The sequence below is a fragment of the Vombatus ursinus genome, unplaced genomic scaffold, assembly GCF_900497805.2.
Source record: "Vombatus ursinus unplaced genomic scaffold, bare-nosed wombat genome assembly UNPS02003292.1, whole genome shotgun sequence".
Classification (NCBI taxonomy): Eukaryota; Metazoa; Chordata; class Mammalia; order Diprotodontia; family Vombatidae; genus Vombatus; species Vombatus ursinus.
In genome coordinates, this window is record NW_020943070.1 from 2,863,781 (window position 1) to 2,880,133 (window position 16,353).

At 50.4% G+C, this 16,353-nt stretch overlaps 1 protein-coding gene across 1 annotated transcript in view; it reads left to right on the forward strand.

The window, feature by feature from the left end:
• NPTXR (neuronal pentraxin receptor) overlaps positions 1-16,353 on the forward strand; it is a 37,428-nt gene that overhangs the window by 298 nt on the left and 20,777 nt on the right. The window contains exons 2-4 of the mRNA XM_027871208.1: positions 1,918-2,093; positions 7,274-7,547; positions 7,585-8,313. Coding sequence (XP_027727009.1) covers positions 1,918-2,093; positions 7,274-7,547; positions 7,585-8,313 — 1,179 coding nt within the window. The remainder of the gene's footprint in view (positions 1-1,917; positions 2,094-7,273; positions 7,548-7,584; positions 8,314-16,353) is intronic.

A 16,353-nucleotide genomic window follows, 5' to 3' on the forward strand; every position in this document is an offset into this window, starting at 1 on the left:
GGGGATGTCAGGGCTGGGAGGGGGCTTAGAACAAGGAATGTCAATTTAAAGATACCTGGCCTAAGCCTTTATTTTACAATTGAAGAAACAGACCCAGAGGAGGGCAGTGATTTCCCTAGCCATGCCAGGCTGCCTTGAGGGATTGGAGATGATAGAGGAGGAGGTCGGCTGGAGAAGATGAGATGGAATGAGATCACTTGTGTATGGAGAGGGATTTGTCTTGGAAAGGAGAAAGGTCACTTCTTCATGTGAGATGGGATGAAAGAATAGATAGTAGCAGAAGGCATCTGAATGATGTGAGATGAAGAGGAGGAGACATGAAGGATCTCTAGATGAATGGCTTCATTTTTTTTCTGTGATCATAAGGCAGGCACTGAATTCATTGAAGAAGGAAAGCCAAGGGGCAGATAGGTGGCACAGTGCATAGAGCACCTTTCCTGGAGTCAGGACCTGACTCAAATCTCGCCTCGGGCATTTATTGGCTTTGTGACTCTAGGCAAGTCGACGAAGAAGATGATGAAGATGAAGAGGAGGAGGAGGAGAGTGGCTGGAGGTTGGTAGACAAGACTTTTCAGAATCTTGGTTGGGTGGTAAATATGGACTGAGTTAACCTCAGAGGAGAAGATGTTACTAAGTGATAATGGTAGAGGGAATGCCTAGAAGTCCCACTGAGGAGCAAGGAGAATTCCAGTTTCCTCCCCATGATGGAGGGAGGGGAGGAGATGAGTGAGTGTTTGGCCAGTGTTCAAAAGGGCCAGGGAGGCTGTGCCACCAGGAAGGAGTTAGGGCTTAGGGTACAAGAAGATGGAAGGAATGGAAGGACAAGGTTTCATATGAAAGCTAGCAGGTTGCCTATGGCACAGGCATACCAGAGAGCACAGTGGAAGGCGGGGTGGAGTTTCAGGGAGGAGGTTGTATTGTGACATTTCAAACCTGGATGATGGAGAGGAAGAATAAATCAATCAACAAGCATTTTAAAATACATTTTAATTGATATTTTTGTTTTTACATCACCTACATTTTCCCATGTCCCCTCCCCAACTATCCCATATAACAAAGTTGTTTTTTTTTAAAAGAAAGAAGAAAATAATGTCAGTAAAATTGATCAATACATAAAGAAATCGGACAAGATACCCAGTGTTCTGCTGCCATGTGCCCCTTTCGCTCACCTCTGAGGAGGAATAGGGAGAGGCATCTTCTCATACCTGTTCTTTGGGGCCAAGCTTTCATAAGCATTTATTAAGTGCTTACTATATGCCAGACATTGCACTGGGACATAAAGACAAAGAATATATGAGGAAATGGAGGGTGGGAGGGGACTTTTTTTTGTTTGTTGTTTGTTTGTTTTTGGCTAGGTAATGGGGTTAAGTGACTTGCCCAGGGTCACACAGCTAGAAAGTGTTATGTGTCTGAGGCTGCATTTGAACTCAGGTCCTCCTGAATCCAGGGCCAGTGCTCTATCCACGGTGCCACCTAACTGCCCCAGGACATTTTTTTTGAAAGGGGGAAATGATGATTCCATTTTGGGAACCATCCCAAGTACAGTTCATAGGATTTCGGGACAGCCTGGAGAGGATCTAGTCCATGAGCTGAGGGTAGTTGGAGATGTGAGTCAAGCTCAGGAGACAGAGGTCAAGAATGGAGCTGCAAGTCTGATCGTCCATGAAGTGGGGACAGTTAAAACCGTAGGAGGAGGTCATCACAGAAGGGAAAGAGTCTGTGTGAAATGAGGGCATCCCTCCCTCTGGCCACTATTGCACAGGAGAGAAATCCTTTGAGCCAGAAGAGGCTGTCAGAGACCACAGGAGACATCTCACTAATGAGCACCCCTCGCTTCTGCCAGCATTCTACCATTTCCAAAGCCTTTCTCATCTTTCAGCCTCTTCTTTTACAAACCTTCCACCCCCATTTTCCCAGAGGATGCCTGGGGACCCGAGCGTCTCAGTCCAAAGGGAGGCAAGGCTAATGGGGGACTGCCAGGCATGGAGGCAGGCCAGTGGGGACAGAGTTTGGGCAGGGGGCCTGCTAGTCCATCCTGGAGGCATCTGCTCTCAGCAGCCACACACAGAGCTGGCCCTGCCCAGAACCCTGCGGTACCGATTTCTAGCCTTGTGTTCTCTCCACAACCCTCACGACACCGCTGGCTTCTGTTTCACCTTCTCTAAAGCTACCATTCTTTGAAAGATTGCTTGATGCAGGGCTGCTCAATGCCTCTTGTCAGTCTCCTGGATACAACGCCTATTCCCCTGGAGAAAAGCAGCAGAACATTTTGTACTGAGCTGGCATTATTAATATTCTCCACGACGGCATATGGAAGACATTAAGGCCAGGTTTTCTCTGAAGGATGCCAGAACCCATTCTTCCAGGAGATAGAAATGGGGGTCAGAAACCACCCGGGGAGGGCCAGCAGAGGCTGTCCCACAGCATCACAGGGACCAAAGACATGAACGTTCAAATAGCCCTTTGTTGGCCAGAGTGAATGAGAGGAGGGTTCGGTGTGCTGTGGCCTCTATCTGTACAAAGTGCTGAAGGCACCAAGTCACCCAGTCCTGACTTCAGAGCTGGAAGGGACCTCAGGAACCATCCGGCCACCCCCTCCCATTTTACAGATGAGGAAACTGAATCCTATACTGACTGGCTGACCTTCATTAGGTCCCACGGGTAATGAGTGTCGGAGGTAGGATTTGAACCCTGGCTTGTTCTGCTCATCTGCATAGCCATAGCCAGAATTTCTGCACTGAGGCTGGGATAGGGGGTGTAAAGGGAGGGGGAGTGATAGGATTGTCTTAGGATGCTACCGGAGAGTATGAAAGCCAAGCCTATTGAAGCATGGATGTGGCAGGTAGGGGGAGAAATGCCCCTAGGACCCTGATTTTGGTACCCTCTAATCCCCTCTCTCCCCCGAGGCACAAAGCTCCTCTTGCCCAGTGCTGGGCAGACTGGTGGAGGTGGGGTTTTGAGGCTCAGCTGGGATTTGCTGCCACCCAGTGCCAACATCCTTGTGAGCTGCGGAGATTGAAGCATGGGCAGCGGTGAAGTGATTAGGGTGCTTGTCCTTTGACCCCTAGGTCAGGTGGTTTGCTATCAATAAATCCTGTGGCTAGATCAGTCAGGTGTGATGGAACAACAGAGCTTCCCCCTGATTTACCTTTAGTGCAAGACTGCTTGGACTTTGCTTTGGAGTCTTCAGGACGTGCAAAATCTCTAGGGTCTTTCCAGCTTAAACTTTCTGATCCTCAGATCTCTCTCCTCTGACTGTTTGCTGATTTCCTGACTGTCACACTTACTTGTACCCCCTGCCACCAAGTCCTGCCCTAACATGTTTAGCAAATTTGCAGATGTCACAAAACTCTGAGAAGTAGCTGAAACATCAGATAACAAAGTAAGGATTCACAGAAAGACCCCTCCTGGCTATATAAACAGGGGCTCTTGACCTTGGGGGTCTACAAACTTTTTTTTTAATACTTTGATAATTCTAATTCAATACAATCAGTTTCAATAAGACTTATTAAAATATGATCAGTTTCCTTTGTAACCCAATATATTTTATTTTATGCATTTAGGAACACGTTTCTTAGAAGAGGTCCATAGACTTCACCAGATTGACTGCCAGAGGGGGCCAGGACACAGAAAGCAGTTAAGAATGAGCGGCAGAATCTAATAAGATCAGATTGTAAAGTCCCACATTTAGGTTCAAACAATCAACTTTATAATCACATATAATCAATCAGTCAATAAGCATTTATTAAGCACTTACTACGTACCAGGAATTGGGCCAAGTATAAATAGGTCAAAACAGTCCCTTGCTGTTAATGAGTTCACCTTGTAATGATATAAGATGAGAGAGGCGTGGCTAGATAACAGTTTGTCTGAAAAAGATTGGAAGGTTTTAGTAGACCACAAGCTCATTAAGAGTCAGCAGTGATACCTCACCAGAAGCAACATACAGTTGTAATCTGCATTGAGACAGACATAAAGTGAGTTCCACTTAGCTCTACCCTGTGCAGACTCTATCTGGAATATTCTGTTCAGTTCTTGGCACCTGCTTCTGGAGTGATGTGGGCAAGCCAGTGGTAGCATGCCAGAGAGGACAATGGGCTTGACTAAGAATCAGGAAGACTTGAATTCCAGTCTTGCTCCTGATGCCAAGTCTCGGTATCCCAGGTAACTCTCTACATCTATAAGGTATGGATTCATTGCCCATCTGTATCGCTGAAGTGAGATTCTCTTCACCCTGCACCAAAAAAAAAGTTGTTAATCTTGGGTGAATCCAGAGAAGCCCAAGGATGGGCAGGAGGCCAGAGATCTTGCCAAATGTGGTTCAAGGAAGGAAATGACAATGGTTATCCAGAAGAAGAGAAGACGGGGTGGGGGCGGGGGGAGAGACATGACTGCAATCTTCACTTATGTGAAAGGCTTTTATAAGGACTGGGGGGAGGGGGATGTTAGTTAGACTGTTCTCTTGGGTTCCAGAGGGCAGAGCTAGGAGCACTATGATGTTGCTACAAGCAGATTTGGGCTCGATGTAATGAAAAGCTTTCTCACAACTCAAGCCATTCCAAAGTGGAATGAGATGCTTTGAGAGGTAGTGAGTTTCCTGTCACTGGAGCTCATCAAGAAAAGACTAGAAGATTATGTGACAGGAAGTTGTACAGGGGATCCCCATTCAGGTTGGACTAGATGCCCACTGAAGTCCCTTCCAAATCCAATCATCTGTGATTCATTGACAAGGTAAGCCAGCCATCCAGATGCCCCTTTGGCCACTGGGTCAAGTGTTAGGTTGAAGTTTATGGCAGAACTCTGGGGGAGGAGAGTAGGAAGGGGGGATGGGATGGGTGAATTGAAGAGGCAGCATGGCATGAGTGGATAGGATGCTGTGCTTGAAGTCCAGAAGACCTGGGTTCAAATCTCACTCAATACACGTAAGAGCTCTGTAACCCAGGCACATCACGTAAGCTCAATGTGTCTAAGGCAACTCCCCAGGGTCTATTTACTAAGTCCTAGATAGGGTCTGATGCATTTTGTTAAAGATAATTCCCACATGAGGAGTTCCCTGCACAGAGTTCCAGATCCTTCTCTTATTAATGTACCAGATGAATCAATACTATAAGCAAGGTGGATGGGCACTCTCTAAACTGAAGAAAGCAGAGCATTTTCAAGTATTTTAGAATTCCTGGTTTGCAGATTCTTCATATAGCATCTTCCCTCCCAGGCCCAATCTATTCCAATCCTTCCTATCCTTCAAGTATCAGGGTTAGTGCAGACCCTGCCAGGAAGCCTTCCCAGTGACCCCAGCCCATGCTGAGCTCTCCTCTGGGCTATAAATAACATGTACTATATGAGGTCCTCATGTAACACTGAACTGTCTGCTGTCTGCCATATCTCTTGGACTGTCTTGTGCTGTTTTTTGTAATTTGTACTTTATTGACATCTTTAGTTTTTACATCATAGCCACTTTTGAATATACCTCACTCACCAGTGAGCCTTCTCATATGACAAAGAAAAGCAGGTAAGCAAAACTAGCCAACATGGTGACTGAATTTGAGAGTGTATGCAACATTCTGCAGCTGTAGACCTCCACCTCTCCAACTAAGGAAAGGAAATTAATATTCTTGTCTTGTCAAGACTGGGCATTACAGAGACATAACCATCAGCTTCAGGTCAGCGTTCTCTCCACATAAATTGTTGTAGTCATTGTGTATATTATTTTCCAGGGGGTTTTTTTTGTTGTTGTTGTAAACTGCATCAGTTTACATGTGTCTGTATTTTAAAACTTTTTGTTAATCAGTTTTGTTTTCCCCTCTAATGTCAGTCAGTCAACATTTATGAAGGAATTTGTATGTACCCAGCACATAAAGAGAAGCTATTACATGATAATCATGGTTCACAGGACAGAGACTTTCAGGGCTAAGTGAGATCTTCTAAGTCATCCAATTCAATCCCCTTATTTTATGGAGAAGGAAACTGAGGCTAAAAGAAGGGAAGTAATTGCCCAGGATCACACAGCAAGTCACTGGCGGAGACAGAACTTAAACCTAATCTCCATCAGCTTCATCAGTTTTCTTGTCAGCGCCCAGACTGCAGGGAACCAGTCTGGTCTCAATCTCTTCCAAGCAAGTTTCCCCACCTAAAATGAAGGGGTTAGAGTACTTACTTAAAGGGTCCTTCCTGCTCTGAAAAGTTATATTGTTCTAGGTTAATCAAGGTCTTCCTAGTGAAACACAAGATTGATCTGGGCCTTGAAAGATGGGGAGGACTTTCACAGAGGCCCTCCTTTCCCCTTCCCCAGAAGGGAATAGCTGGCTAACAGCCTACATGGGCACAGTGGAGCTATGGAGCAGTTCCCAACTCTCTAGGCTGCCATTTATACGAGTCCTGAAGGAGTGGGGGGGTGGGGGAGGATGCAGGGAGTGGAGATGTCACCAGTTAAAGGAATTCTGGAATAAGAGAGGGGCAGACCTCTTTCCCTTCTCAACACCTTCTCCCTTGTCCTTTTGGACAGAAGGAGCAGGGATTAGAGTATAGGAAGGAGGGTTCCCTGAGGATACATGAATGTTGAATTTCTGCCAGAATCAGGGTCCAGAGAGAGTGAGGATAGAGTGTAGAGAGAGGCATCTCTGAGATCATAGGAATTCACCCTCCCCCCAACCTGCCCCTGTTACGGAAAGGTGGGGAGCTAGGATCAGGACGTGGTGGTCCCTGAAGACCCCTGAATACTCTTTCCTTTTGACGTGATGGAGAAGAGAGTGGACTGCAGAGAAAGGTAACTGGCGTAATGGTGTACTGGACTTGGAGCCGGGAAGCCAGGGGTTCACACCCTGCATCAGACACTTTAGCTCTGTGACCCTGACCAAGTTCCTCTCTGTGTCGGGTTGAGGAGATTGGACTTATCTCTGACGTCCGTTCGGACTCTATATCTCTGACCCTGTGGAGAACGGAAGAGAAGCCAGGACTATGCCAAGGGGAACGGAAAGCACAGCTAGCATTGGGTAGAGGGGAAAGACATCACTGAAGATGAATGAGTGAACGAATGTCCCTGTCCCTTCTTTCGGGCTGGCAGAGAGGGATGGCGCTGAATCGGGCAAAGGAAAGTCCCAGAGAACCCCCACTGTGGTATGGGGAGGGGAGAGGACCAAGGCTCGGAGAAGGCTGGATGTCATCTTTCTGCTTGTGGCCCGGAAAGGGGGAGCTGGGCTTGGGCAGGCAGGGCAGGCTTCTCTGAGGCACCCTCGAGTCCCCTTTTCTCTGGCGGGGGTCCCTCTTTCCATTACAGAGACCATCGAGGCTCTCGGCGGCGAGGGCGCAAGGCCAGAGTTCGGGGCTGGCCTCGCTCGGGGCCCCCGGGCCTGGCAGGTGGGGCCGGACCCGGCGGTGTAGGGGAGGGGCGGGGAGGAGAGGGGCGGGGCCGGCGCAGCCTCCCACTCCCTCCTCTAGCCAGACAGGAGCTCAGAGCTGCGGCGGCGGCGGTAGCGGCAGCAGCAGCCGCGGCACTAACAGAAGTAGCAGCAGCTCCAGCCGCGTGCCGGGCTTCCTTCACGTCCCTTCGCGTCCGTCCTTTAGTCCGCCTTTCCCCTCACTCCCCAGCCCGCGTGCACGGGGCCGTGCGGCCCCCCCGCCGCCCGCGCCACCCTGAAGTTCCTGGCGGTGCTGCTGGCCGCGGGCATGCTGGCCTTCCTCGGTGCCATCGTGTGCATCATCGCCAGCGTGCACCCGGCGGCCAGCCCGGCCCGGGCGCCCTCCGGGGCCGCCGCCGACAATGACTCGAGCGCCGGAGCCGCGGCGCTGCTGCCCCCCGGGCCGGAGCAGAGCCTGAGCGCGCTGCATGGGCCCGGCAGCTCGGCCGGGCCCCACGAGCTCCCCGTGCCCGGCGGCGGCGGCGGCGGCGGCGAGCTGCTGGCCAGCGCCCGGCCGCTGCAGCACCCGCTGCTCTTCAGCCGCTTTCTGTGCACCCCGCTGGCCACCGAGTGCCCGACGTCGTCGGCCGGGGCCGCGGTGCAGGGCGACGGGCCGGGCTCGGGCCAGCAGCAGCGGCAGCGCGAGGAGGAGCTGCTGGCCCTGCAGAGCACGGCCGAGCAGCTGCGGCAGACGGCGCTGCAGCAGAAGGCGCGCATCCGAGCCGACCAGGAGGCCATCCGCGAGCTGACGGGCAAGCTGGGCCGCTGCGAGAGCGGGCTGCGGCTGCCCTTGCAGGACGCGGCGCCCTCGGGCCGCCAGGACGCCGTGAGCGACGGCCCCGCCTGGGACTCCCCGGCCGTGGTCCGCGAGCTGGAGGAGGCCGTGCGCGCCCTCAAGGAGAGGATCGAGAAGATCGAGGTGAGCGGCCGCCCCTTCGGGCTCAGGGGCCCGGGGAGAACGGCGGGGCTTAGAACCTGCACGGCCCGCCCGCAGACCGGGAGCTCCGGGAGGCCGGGGACTGCAGGCGCCTTCCCGTCTTTGTATCCCCCGCGCCCAGCGCGGAGCCCCACTCGGAGAAGGAGGAGGCGCCTCCTAAGCGCCCGCTGGTGAATGAATTGCGTGAGCTCTCCAAGGTCTGCGGAGCGCTCGCCTCTCTGCAGCCCCGCAGGGCAGGCAGTGCAAACGTGGCGCCCATTTAAGGGGTGCCAAAACCGGACTCGGGCTTGTGGAAGGATGGAAAGAATAGGATTCTAGCCTTCTCACCGCTGCGTGACCTTGGGCAAGTCCCCTCCTCCCTCCCTATGCCTCATTTTCCTTCTCTGTAAAATGTGTGTGGGGTGGGGGGCTGGGCGAGATTTCTAAGGTCTGGGCTAGTTCTAGATCCTCATGGCTCCGGGATCCCCCAAGGATCAGAGGGAGGCCTTGGGGTGTCGGGGGAGGGGCTTCTCCCGCTAACTCTCTTCTGGAAGACAGCTGGTGTAGGACTGAGTTTGTTAGGAGACCCAAGCATAGTTTCCATACGGACTTCCCATTCCTCCATACCGCCCTGTTTGCCCTCCCTAGAGGGGCCAGAGGGACAGGAGGCTGCTCTGGAGAGCTGATTAGGGTTTAGGGAGAGCTGGCCGAGCTCAGTCCCAAGGGGGTCCCGGCTTGGGGCTCCTGCTAGTTTCCCAGAGGGGCCCGGCTGAGATTTTGCCCTCATTGGTCGTTGAGTGATCTCAGAGCCAGCCACTACCCCTCCCTCCCCCAGGGAGAAGGAACTAAGAGCTAGAAATGCTGGGCTCTGTGCCCGGGTTTTACAGGGGCTGCTGCCTCCAGCCTCCTGCCTGTGGGCAATGGATTTCTCTTCCCATTTCTTCTTTCTCTGCGCCCAGAATGGCCTCTCCAGGGTGAGGGGGGGAAAGCGACAGTTGGAATCTAGAGAACTCCTTAAAAAAAAAGATAGGGCACAGCCCTCCCCTGGAGAGGAGTGGAGGAAGAACTGTCGTTTATATAGACAGCACTTGAGGAATGGTCACAGCAGTCAGGAGAGGTCAGACTATCTCAAATAATAGTGTTATTATCCTGTTACAGCTGAAGAGACACACCCACCCTGCCTTGGTTCTACCATCGTGGTAGAGTAGGGAAAACAAACCCTAAACCCCAGGGTTTGAATTCAGCTCCACCACAATCTGTGTGACCTTGAGTAAGTAATTTGCCTCTCTGGGCCTCAGTTTCCTCATCTACCTGACCTGGGGGGTTGGACTAGGTTCTTCCCAGTTCAGGCATCCTGCAGGCCTTTGATACCTGATGAAGAGTTGTACAGTACCTGTCTTGGACTGCTGCCTTCCACTCCTCCCTCGCCCCTCTTCTCCTCCCAGGACCTCATGTCCCATTAGACCTACTGTCAAAGGTCAGGAATGGGATTTGGAGCCAGACGACCCAAATCTCAATCCTGACTCTGTCCCCTTAGGGATGACACTTAGGTAAATCACTGTGGGCCTCAGTTTCCACCTATCAAAAGATTGGACTGGATGACCTTCCAAATCTAAATCTATGGTTCTGTGATTCATTTCAGCAAACTTTTAGGGAACCACTTTAGCCTCAAGCAAAGAAAGCCATATATTAGATAGGAGAGAAAAGGTCCCTGCCTTCAGGGTTAAGTACAGGATTTGCAATTTAAACCTCCTCTAATTCCTTACATTTTTATAGGTAGGCAGGCTGGAGGCTGAGGAATCAAAGCTTCAGAATTTGACATACATTTGTTAAGCTCTTCCTTTGTACAAGGCACTGAGCGCTGCATGGAGATAATTTATCCCTTAGGTTTCATGGTGGGTAGAGCACTGAGCCTGGAGTCAGAAAGACCTGAGTTCAGATCTGATCTCAGATACTTCTCATCTGTGAAACCCTGGGCAAAGCACTCAAGCGCTGCCTGCCTCAGTTTACCCAACTATAAAATGAAGATAATAACAGCACTTAGCTTCCCAGGGCTGCTGGAAGAATCAAATGAGATAATATTTTAAGTGCTTTGCAAAGCTTAAATCCCTAAAAAAAAATGTGAACTATTTATTATTATTACTATTATTAAGTGATCTCTGTGGTCCCCTCCAGTTATAAGTACAGAAGGGAATTAAGTCCACTAAGCTGGTATTTAACAAGTATGTATTAGGTATACACTATGTATGTGCTGCTATGTGCTGAATATAGAAAGACACAAACAGTCCCTTCCCTTTGGGAGCTTACCTTCTACTGTGCCCCAAGCTGGGTGCTAGGTGCTGGGGATAAAGTTACAAAAGGGAGACAGTCTGCACCCTTCAGAAGCTTACATTCTGCTGTGGGGAATGTCATACGTGCACAGATAAGTCAGTACAAAGTAACATGGAGGAAGAGGAGAAAAGGAGGGGGACAGGGGAGAAGTGGGAGAGGAGGAGGAGAGGAAAGCATTGAGGAATGAGGAAGGGCCTCATTCAGGAGGTAGCCCCTGCACTAAACCTTGCAGGCAGCTAGGGACTCCACAAGGTGAGGAGAGAGGATATTCCAGGCACAGCATGGACATGGCAGGGGACAGCCTGTGCAGATACCTAGAGATGGCCCTTCCTCAGCTCTCTCACTGCAGAGTGGAAGGCTTTTGTCCCCAGATGAAGCAGGTGGGGAAAAGGTTCATGGGGTCTTCCATGTTTCTATTTATTCAGCAAGTGGCTTTCTACTCAATGTGTAGTACTGGTCCTGCCAAAGTACCTACATAATTGGATACCATTGAAAACTTGGATGCCTCTTTGGAAATATGAGCAGCACCCAAATTCCCAAGTGGAAGGAAATGGAGACAGAGAATGGGATTTTTCCTCTCCTTCTCCTACTCCCCACTCCTCCCAGCACATGCAGCATGCAGATGGTACTGGTGGGTTGTGCTTGGCTCTCCCGCCTTCCTGGGCATCCCAAGATAATGGAGCCGGAAAGGGGTTGGCTTCAGTCCCAGCCTATGCTTGGCAACACCTCCAACTTTTGGCTTGGAAAGGCCCTCCCAGCAGGACCTGCTGCCTATGTCACATCACTTCAGGTAGATGGTCATGATGGACTTTGGCCAACCTTGGGCCTCCACGCTACCTCCCCACAAGAGTAATCCTGGCTTGGCTTTTCTCTCTTTCCTTCCCAGTCCTGTAACTGATGCCCCCTGAGAGTGTGAGGCAGGTGTCTTGCCCTGGTAGGTATGTGGTGGACGGGAGGCATAGAGAGCTAGCAATGGGCAGAAGCAGGAAATGAGTAGGTAGAGACAATGCTGGAAACTAAGAACTCCTAGGCGTCATTTCTGAATGAAACTCTGGGTGGAGATTTTGGCCCTGAATCTCCCTAGGTCATGGTGGCCCCTAGGGCCCTAAGTCCTATTTGGCCACATCCTCATGAAGCCTGGAAGGGTCCTTGAGCTGAAAGGAACCTTGAAAGAAAACTTAGGCCTAGGGAAGGGAAATGATCTACCCAAGAACACACAGGTAGCAAGTAGTAGAGTCAGTATTCAAATCCAGGTCCTCAGATTCTAAATCCAGGCTTCTTTCTGGCCATCCCAGGCTGCCTTTTGAAGTCTGTTTCCCTTCTCTACCAGGAATAGGAGCCTTGGAGGTGGGCCATGAAGAGTTGGTCCATAAAAAGCCCGGGACTTGGTGGGATACACGGTGCTCAGGACACCCCTGTCTCTGTGTCATGATTCAGATCTTTGCCTGGGTAGGGGGTGGAGAGGACTGGTCCCAGAGAGGTTCTAGATTGGAAATCACAGTGCAGTGAGTAGGGCTTAGAGTCAGGAAGACCTGGGTCTGAATTCTGCCTCAGAATCTCAGCAGTTGGGAGAGTAACTTAATCTGCCTGAGCCTCAGTTTCCTTCCGTGTAAAATGAGAGGGGCCATAGACCCCAACCTTAATTCCAGCCCTAAGTCTATGACTGTAAAACATTTCCTTTTCCAGCTCTGAGCACCTCTGTCCACCAGAGTATATTGATCAGTTCTGCCTCTGAAAGGGAAACTGGGTAAGAGAATTATCATTATTAGCAATACCAACCCCTTCTATCCCTTTGCTGCTTACAAATAATTTCTGCAGGCATGATCCCACTCCTTAAGGTAGGAAAATGCCTCCCACTCCTTGAGGTAGGAAAAACAGGCATTGTTATCTCCATTTTATAGATGTGGAAACTGAGGCTCAGAGAAAAATGACTTAACTTGGCCGGGGACACATGCCTGGTAAGGCACAGAGCTGGGACTAGGATGGAGGTCTCCTGAGTAGATGACCCAAAAGAGAAGGGGCTGACAAGGGAGGCCATTTGTTGATTTTTTTGGGGGGGGTGAGGCAGTTGGAGTTAAATGACTTGCCTAGGGTCACACAGCTAGTGTCAAGTGTCTGAGGCTGGATTTGAACTCAGGTCCTCCTGACTCCAGGGCCCGTGCTCTATCCACTATGCCACCTAGCTGCCCCAATTTGTGGATTTTTTTTGTAGAAGGAGCCCTGCTCAGTATCAGAGAGCCTCTGGCATACCTGCCTCCTCTGAGGCTTGGACATTCTCAACTTTTGACCTTGAGGAAGATACACACCAGGTCACAGTTTTTGCTGAATAATAGAAAAGAAAGGATAGTTGTGCAATTCTGGGCAAGTCCCTGCCCTTCTTTGGGTGTCAGTTTCCTTATCTATAAAATCAGGGTGTTGAGTTGGTGGATCTCTAAAAGCCCTTCCAGTTCTGACATCCCCTGTTCTAAGGCTCTTCCCAGTTCTGACATCCCCTGTTTTAAGGCCCCTCCCAGCTCTGACATCCTCTGTTCTGAGGTCCCTCTCTGCTCTGACATCCCCTGTTCTAAGGCCCTTCCCAGTTCTGACATCCCCTTTTCTAAGGCCCCTTCCAGCTCTGACATTCCACATTTACAAGATCACAGATTTATAGCTTAGAGGTCCAAGAATCTAGCCTCCTCATTTTACCAACAGGGAAATTGAGGCCCAGAGAAATGACAGGTCTTAAATAGCAGAGTTGGGTTTTGATCCCATGTTCTCTGATTCCAAACCCAACCCTATACTCTCCCTCCTCAGCAGCATCTGAGGGCCCTCTGCCCTCTGACTTTCTGTGTCCCTGATGCTCTGCATTTTATGACTATAAAAATTCCCTCATCACCTGGCTCTGGGCTTTGAGTACGTCTTGGGCAGCGTTTCCCCTGCAGAGGTAACCCGGAGGACTGGGGTCACAGGATAGATCACGGGGTGTTTCTCCCCCCCAGGCTCTCCCAGCGCTCAGGTAAATCTGATCTCCACTCAGGAGTGGAGCCAATAAGGGGATTCAGAGGAGGCTTTTCTGAGATCTATTGATTTTACTTTGATTTACTTCTCAAAATTTGCTGCAAAAGGGGAGGAGACTGTTGCCAGGGAAGGAACGGAGCCATGGACTGGGCTTCACGGGTGCTCACTTCATGGAATGGGACGGTGCCGTGCTCATCATGGGGTGACGGTGGGCATGGGAGCAGTTGGATTCTGTCCCTTTGTCCCTTCTGAGGAGGGAGTGAGGAGGCAGCAACACAAAGTAGAAAAAGGTGGGAGAGCCGGGTTTGAGTCCTGGCTTTCTCCATTTGACTCTCTGGGCCTCAGTTGCCTCATCTGAAAAATGAGGGACCATGTGATCTCTAAATCTTAGGAGAGGCAGTGTGGAGGGATCTCTGGACTTTAGAGGACCTGGGCTCTTTTCTCAGCTCTACTGCTTACGGAGCCGAGTGACTTTGGGCAAATCATTAGCCTCTCTGGACCGGTTTCCTCATTTGCAAAACAAGAGGCCTGGACCAGATGTCCCCTAAGGTTCTTTCCAGCTCTGGGATCCTGTCCATAACAACAGTAGCTGACTCTTCTTGGGGCTTTAAAGATTGCCAAATGCATTCTCTTATTTGAGCTTCACAATGATTTTGGGAGAGTTTGGTATTAGGATGTTGCTGTCTCTATTTTACAGATGAGAAAACTGAGGCCCGGGGAGGTGAGGTACTCACTGACCACAGTGGACATCCAAGTCCAGTGCTCTATGCAATCCACCATGTGGCCACGGCCTGACCCCTCTCCAAACACTGTCCCCTGGCATGGACCACTAGGGGATATAGCCCTCAGGGCCTTGTCTGCTCTCCCTCCTTTCTTCTCCTTTCTCTTCCTCTTGCATCATTACCTGTTTTCCTGGCGAGTTTAACCCTGACTTCCAGAGGTAGCAACAGAAGAAAGCAGGGATAAATTAGTCCTTGTCAATTGATTGGAGGGGCTGGGGATGAGGATTTGGGGAAGCCATTTGGGAAAATGACTACGAATGGGGAGAAATATGGGGGAAGGTGCTAAGAGATCCCCTTTTCTGCCACTAACTTGTGTGTCCATAAAGTCAGTCACTTCTCTCTCTTGAGGCCTCAGTTTCCCCTGGTCTAAGGTGATGGGGTTAAACCCTGATATCCTCCATAAAGCCCCGTGTGCACATCAGGGCTGGGGTGTCTGAGGCCTCTTTCCCCAGAGCCTGGAGTAGCTGCCTTTCTTTCTCATCAGCTGAATTCTGCCCCATCCCCACCACCACCATTCCATCGCCCTCACCCATCCATTTATTCCGAGCTGGCAAGGTCTGGGCTCCAGGAGGCCCCATTCATCTTCTTTTAATTACAGTTCCAAATTGGAATTGGGTGACGAGACAGGGGAAATCAATCTGGCCCTCTCCTCCCTCCCCCTTCCCAACCTTGATTAGATTGAGGCCAGGAGCCCAGAGCCTCCAACCAGGAAAGGAAAAGGGAGGTGGATGTGCAGGGGGAAAGAGAGGGAGATACTGAGTTTCCTTGTTAACTCGGGGAGGTGCATCTGTGACCCGGGCAATGTTGACACTAGGAAGAAAACTAAATGGGTTTGGAGTAAAAAGACCTGGGTTCGAATCCAAACTTTATCACTTACCACCTGGGTGACCTTGGGCAAGTTACTTTATTTCCTAAGGCCTCAGTTTCCTCATCTATAAAATTAGGAGGTTAGACTAGATGGCCCCAGAAATCCCTTTCAGCCCCTGATGTATGAATCTCTGATCTGAACAGAATGAATCTCCCTAGAACTCCCGGAAAACATCCATCTTGGATGTGAGATCAGCTCTGTCCCCACCCAGACAGGTCATTTCCCCAGACTGGGCCTCAGCCTTTTCCCTTATGAAAGGAAGGGGTTGTTTTTCATGGTCTCCAAGCTTTTCCACATCTCTGACATCCTTTACTCCTAAATCTGGAAGCTTGGTGCTGAAAGAACCCTGGGCTGGGACTGGGCAGCCCTGGGTGGGTCTCCTCATTGGTCCAAGAGGGCTAACAAGACTTGTACCCCCTGCCTCCCAGAGCAGTTGAGAGGGAAGAACTTGGAAGCCTGGACCAGTTTCAGGAAGCTGCTGCTGCTGCTGCTGCTGCTCACTCTCCCCTCCCTTCCTCACTATAATCCAGTCCCAAGGGCTCTGTTTGTCTTTCTTAGAAAAGTCTTCAGCCTCAGGGCTTCTGCCAGGAGAGGTCAGTGAGTACAGCCTAGTAAAGAATCACAGGGCAGCCAGCCAAGTGCCTAAAAGCATCTGAGAATCAACAATGCCTGAGCTGGAAGGAATCTGGGAGGGTGTCAAGCCCAACCTGTATCTGAGCAGAAATTGCAGGCCCACAACAAGTGTGGTGTCCATTTGCCACTCAAACACTTCCAGTGATGGAGAACTCACTACCTTAAGAAGTAGCCTATTTAGGTCATTGACCTTGGATGTCCTGGATCTGTTGCTTAGTGACCATGTGAGGCATTTTGGCTAGTAAGTTATTCACCCTTCTTAGCCTCAGCTTCTTTATCTGTAAAACAGGAACAAGTACATCTATCCTTTCTTGCCAAAGGTCTTACGTGTAAGATCATAAGATCATAGATACAGAAGTAGGAGACATCTTAGAACAGGGAATGTCAGAGCTGGAAGGGACCTTAGAACAGGGAATGTCAGAGCCGGGAGGG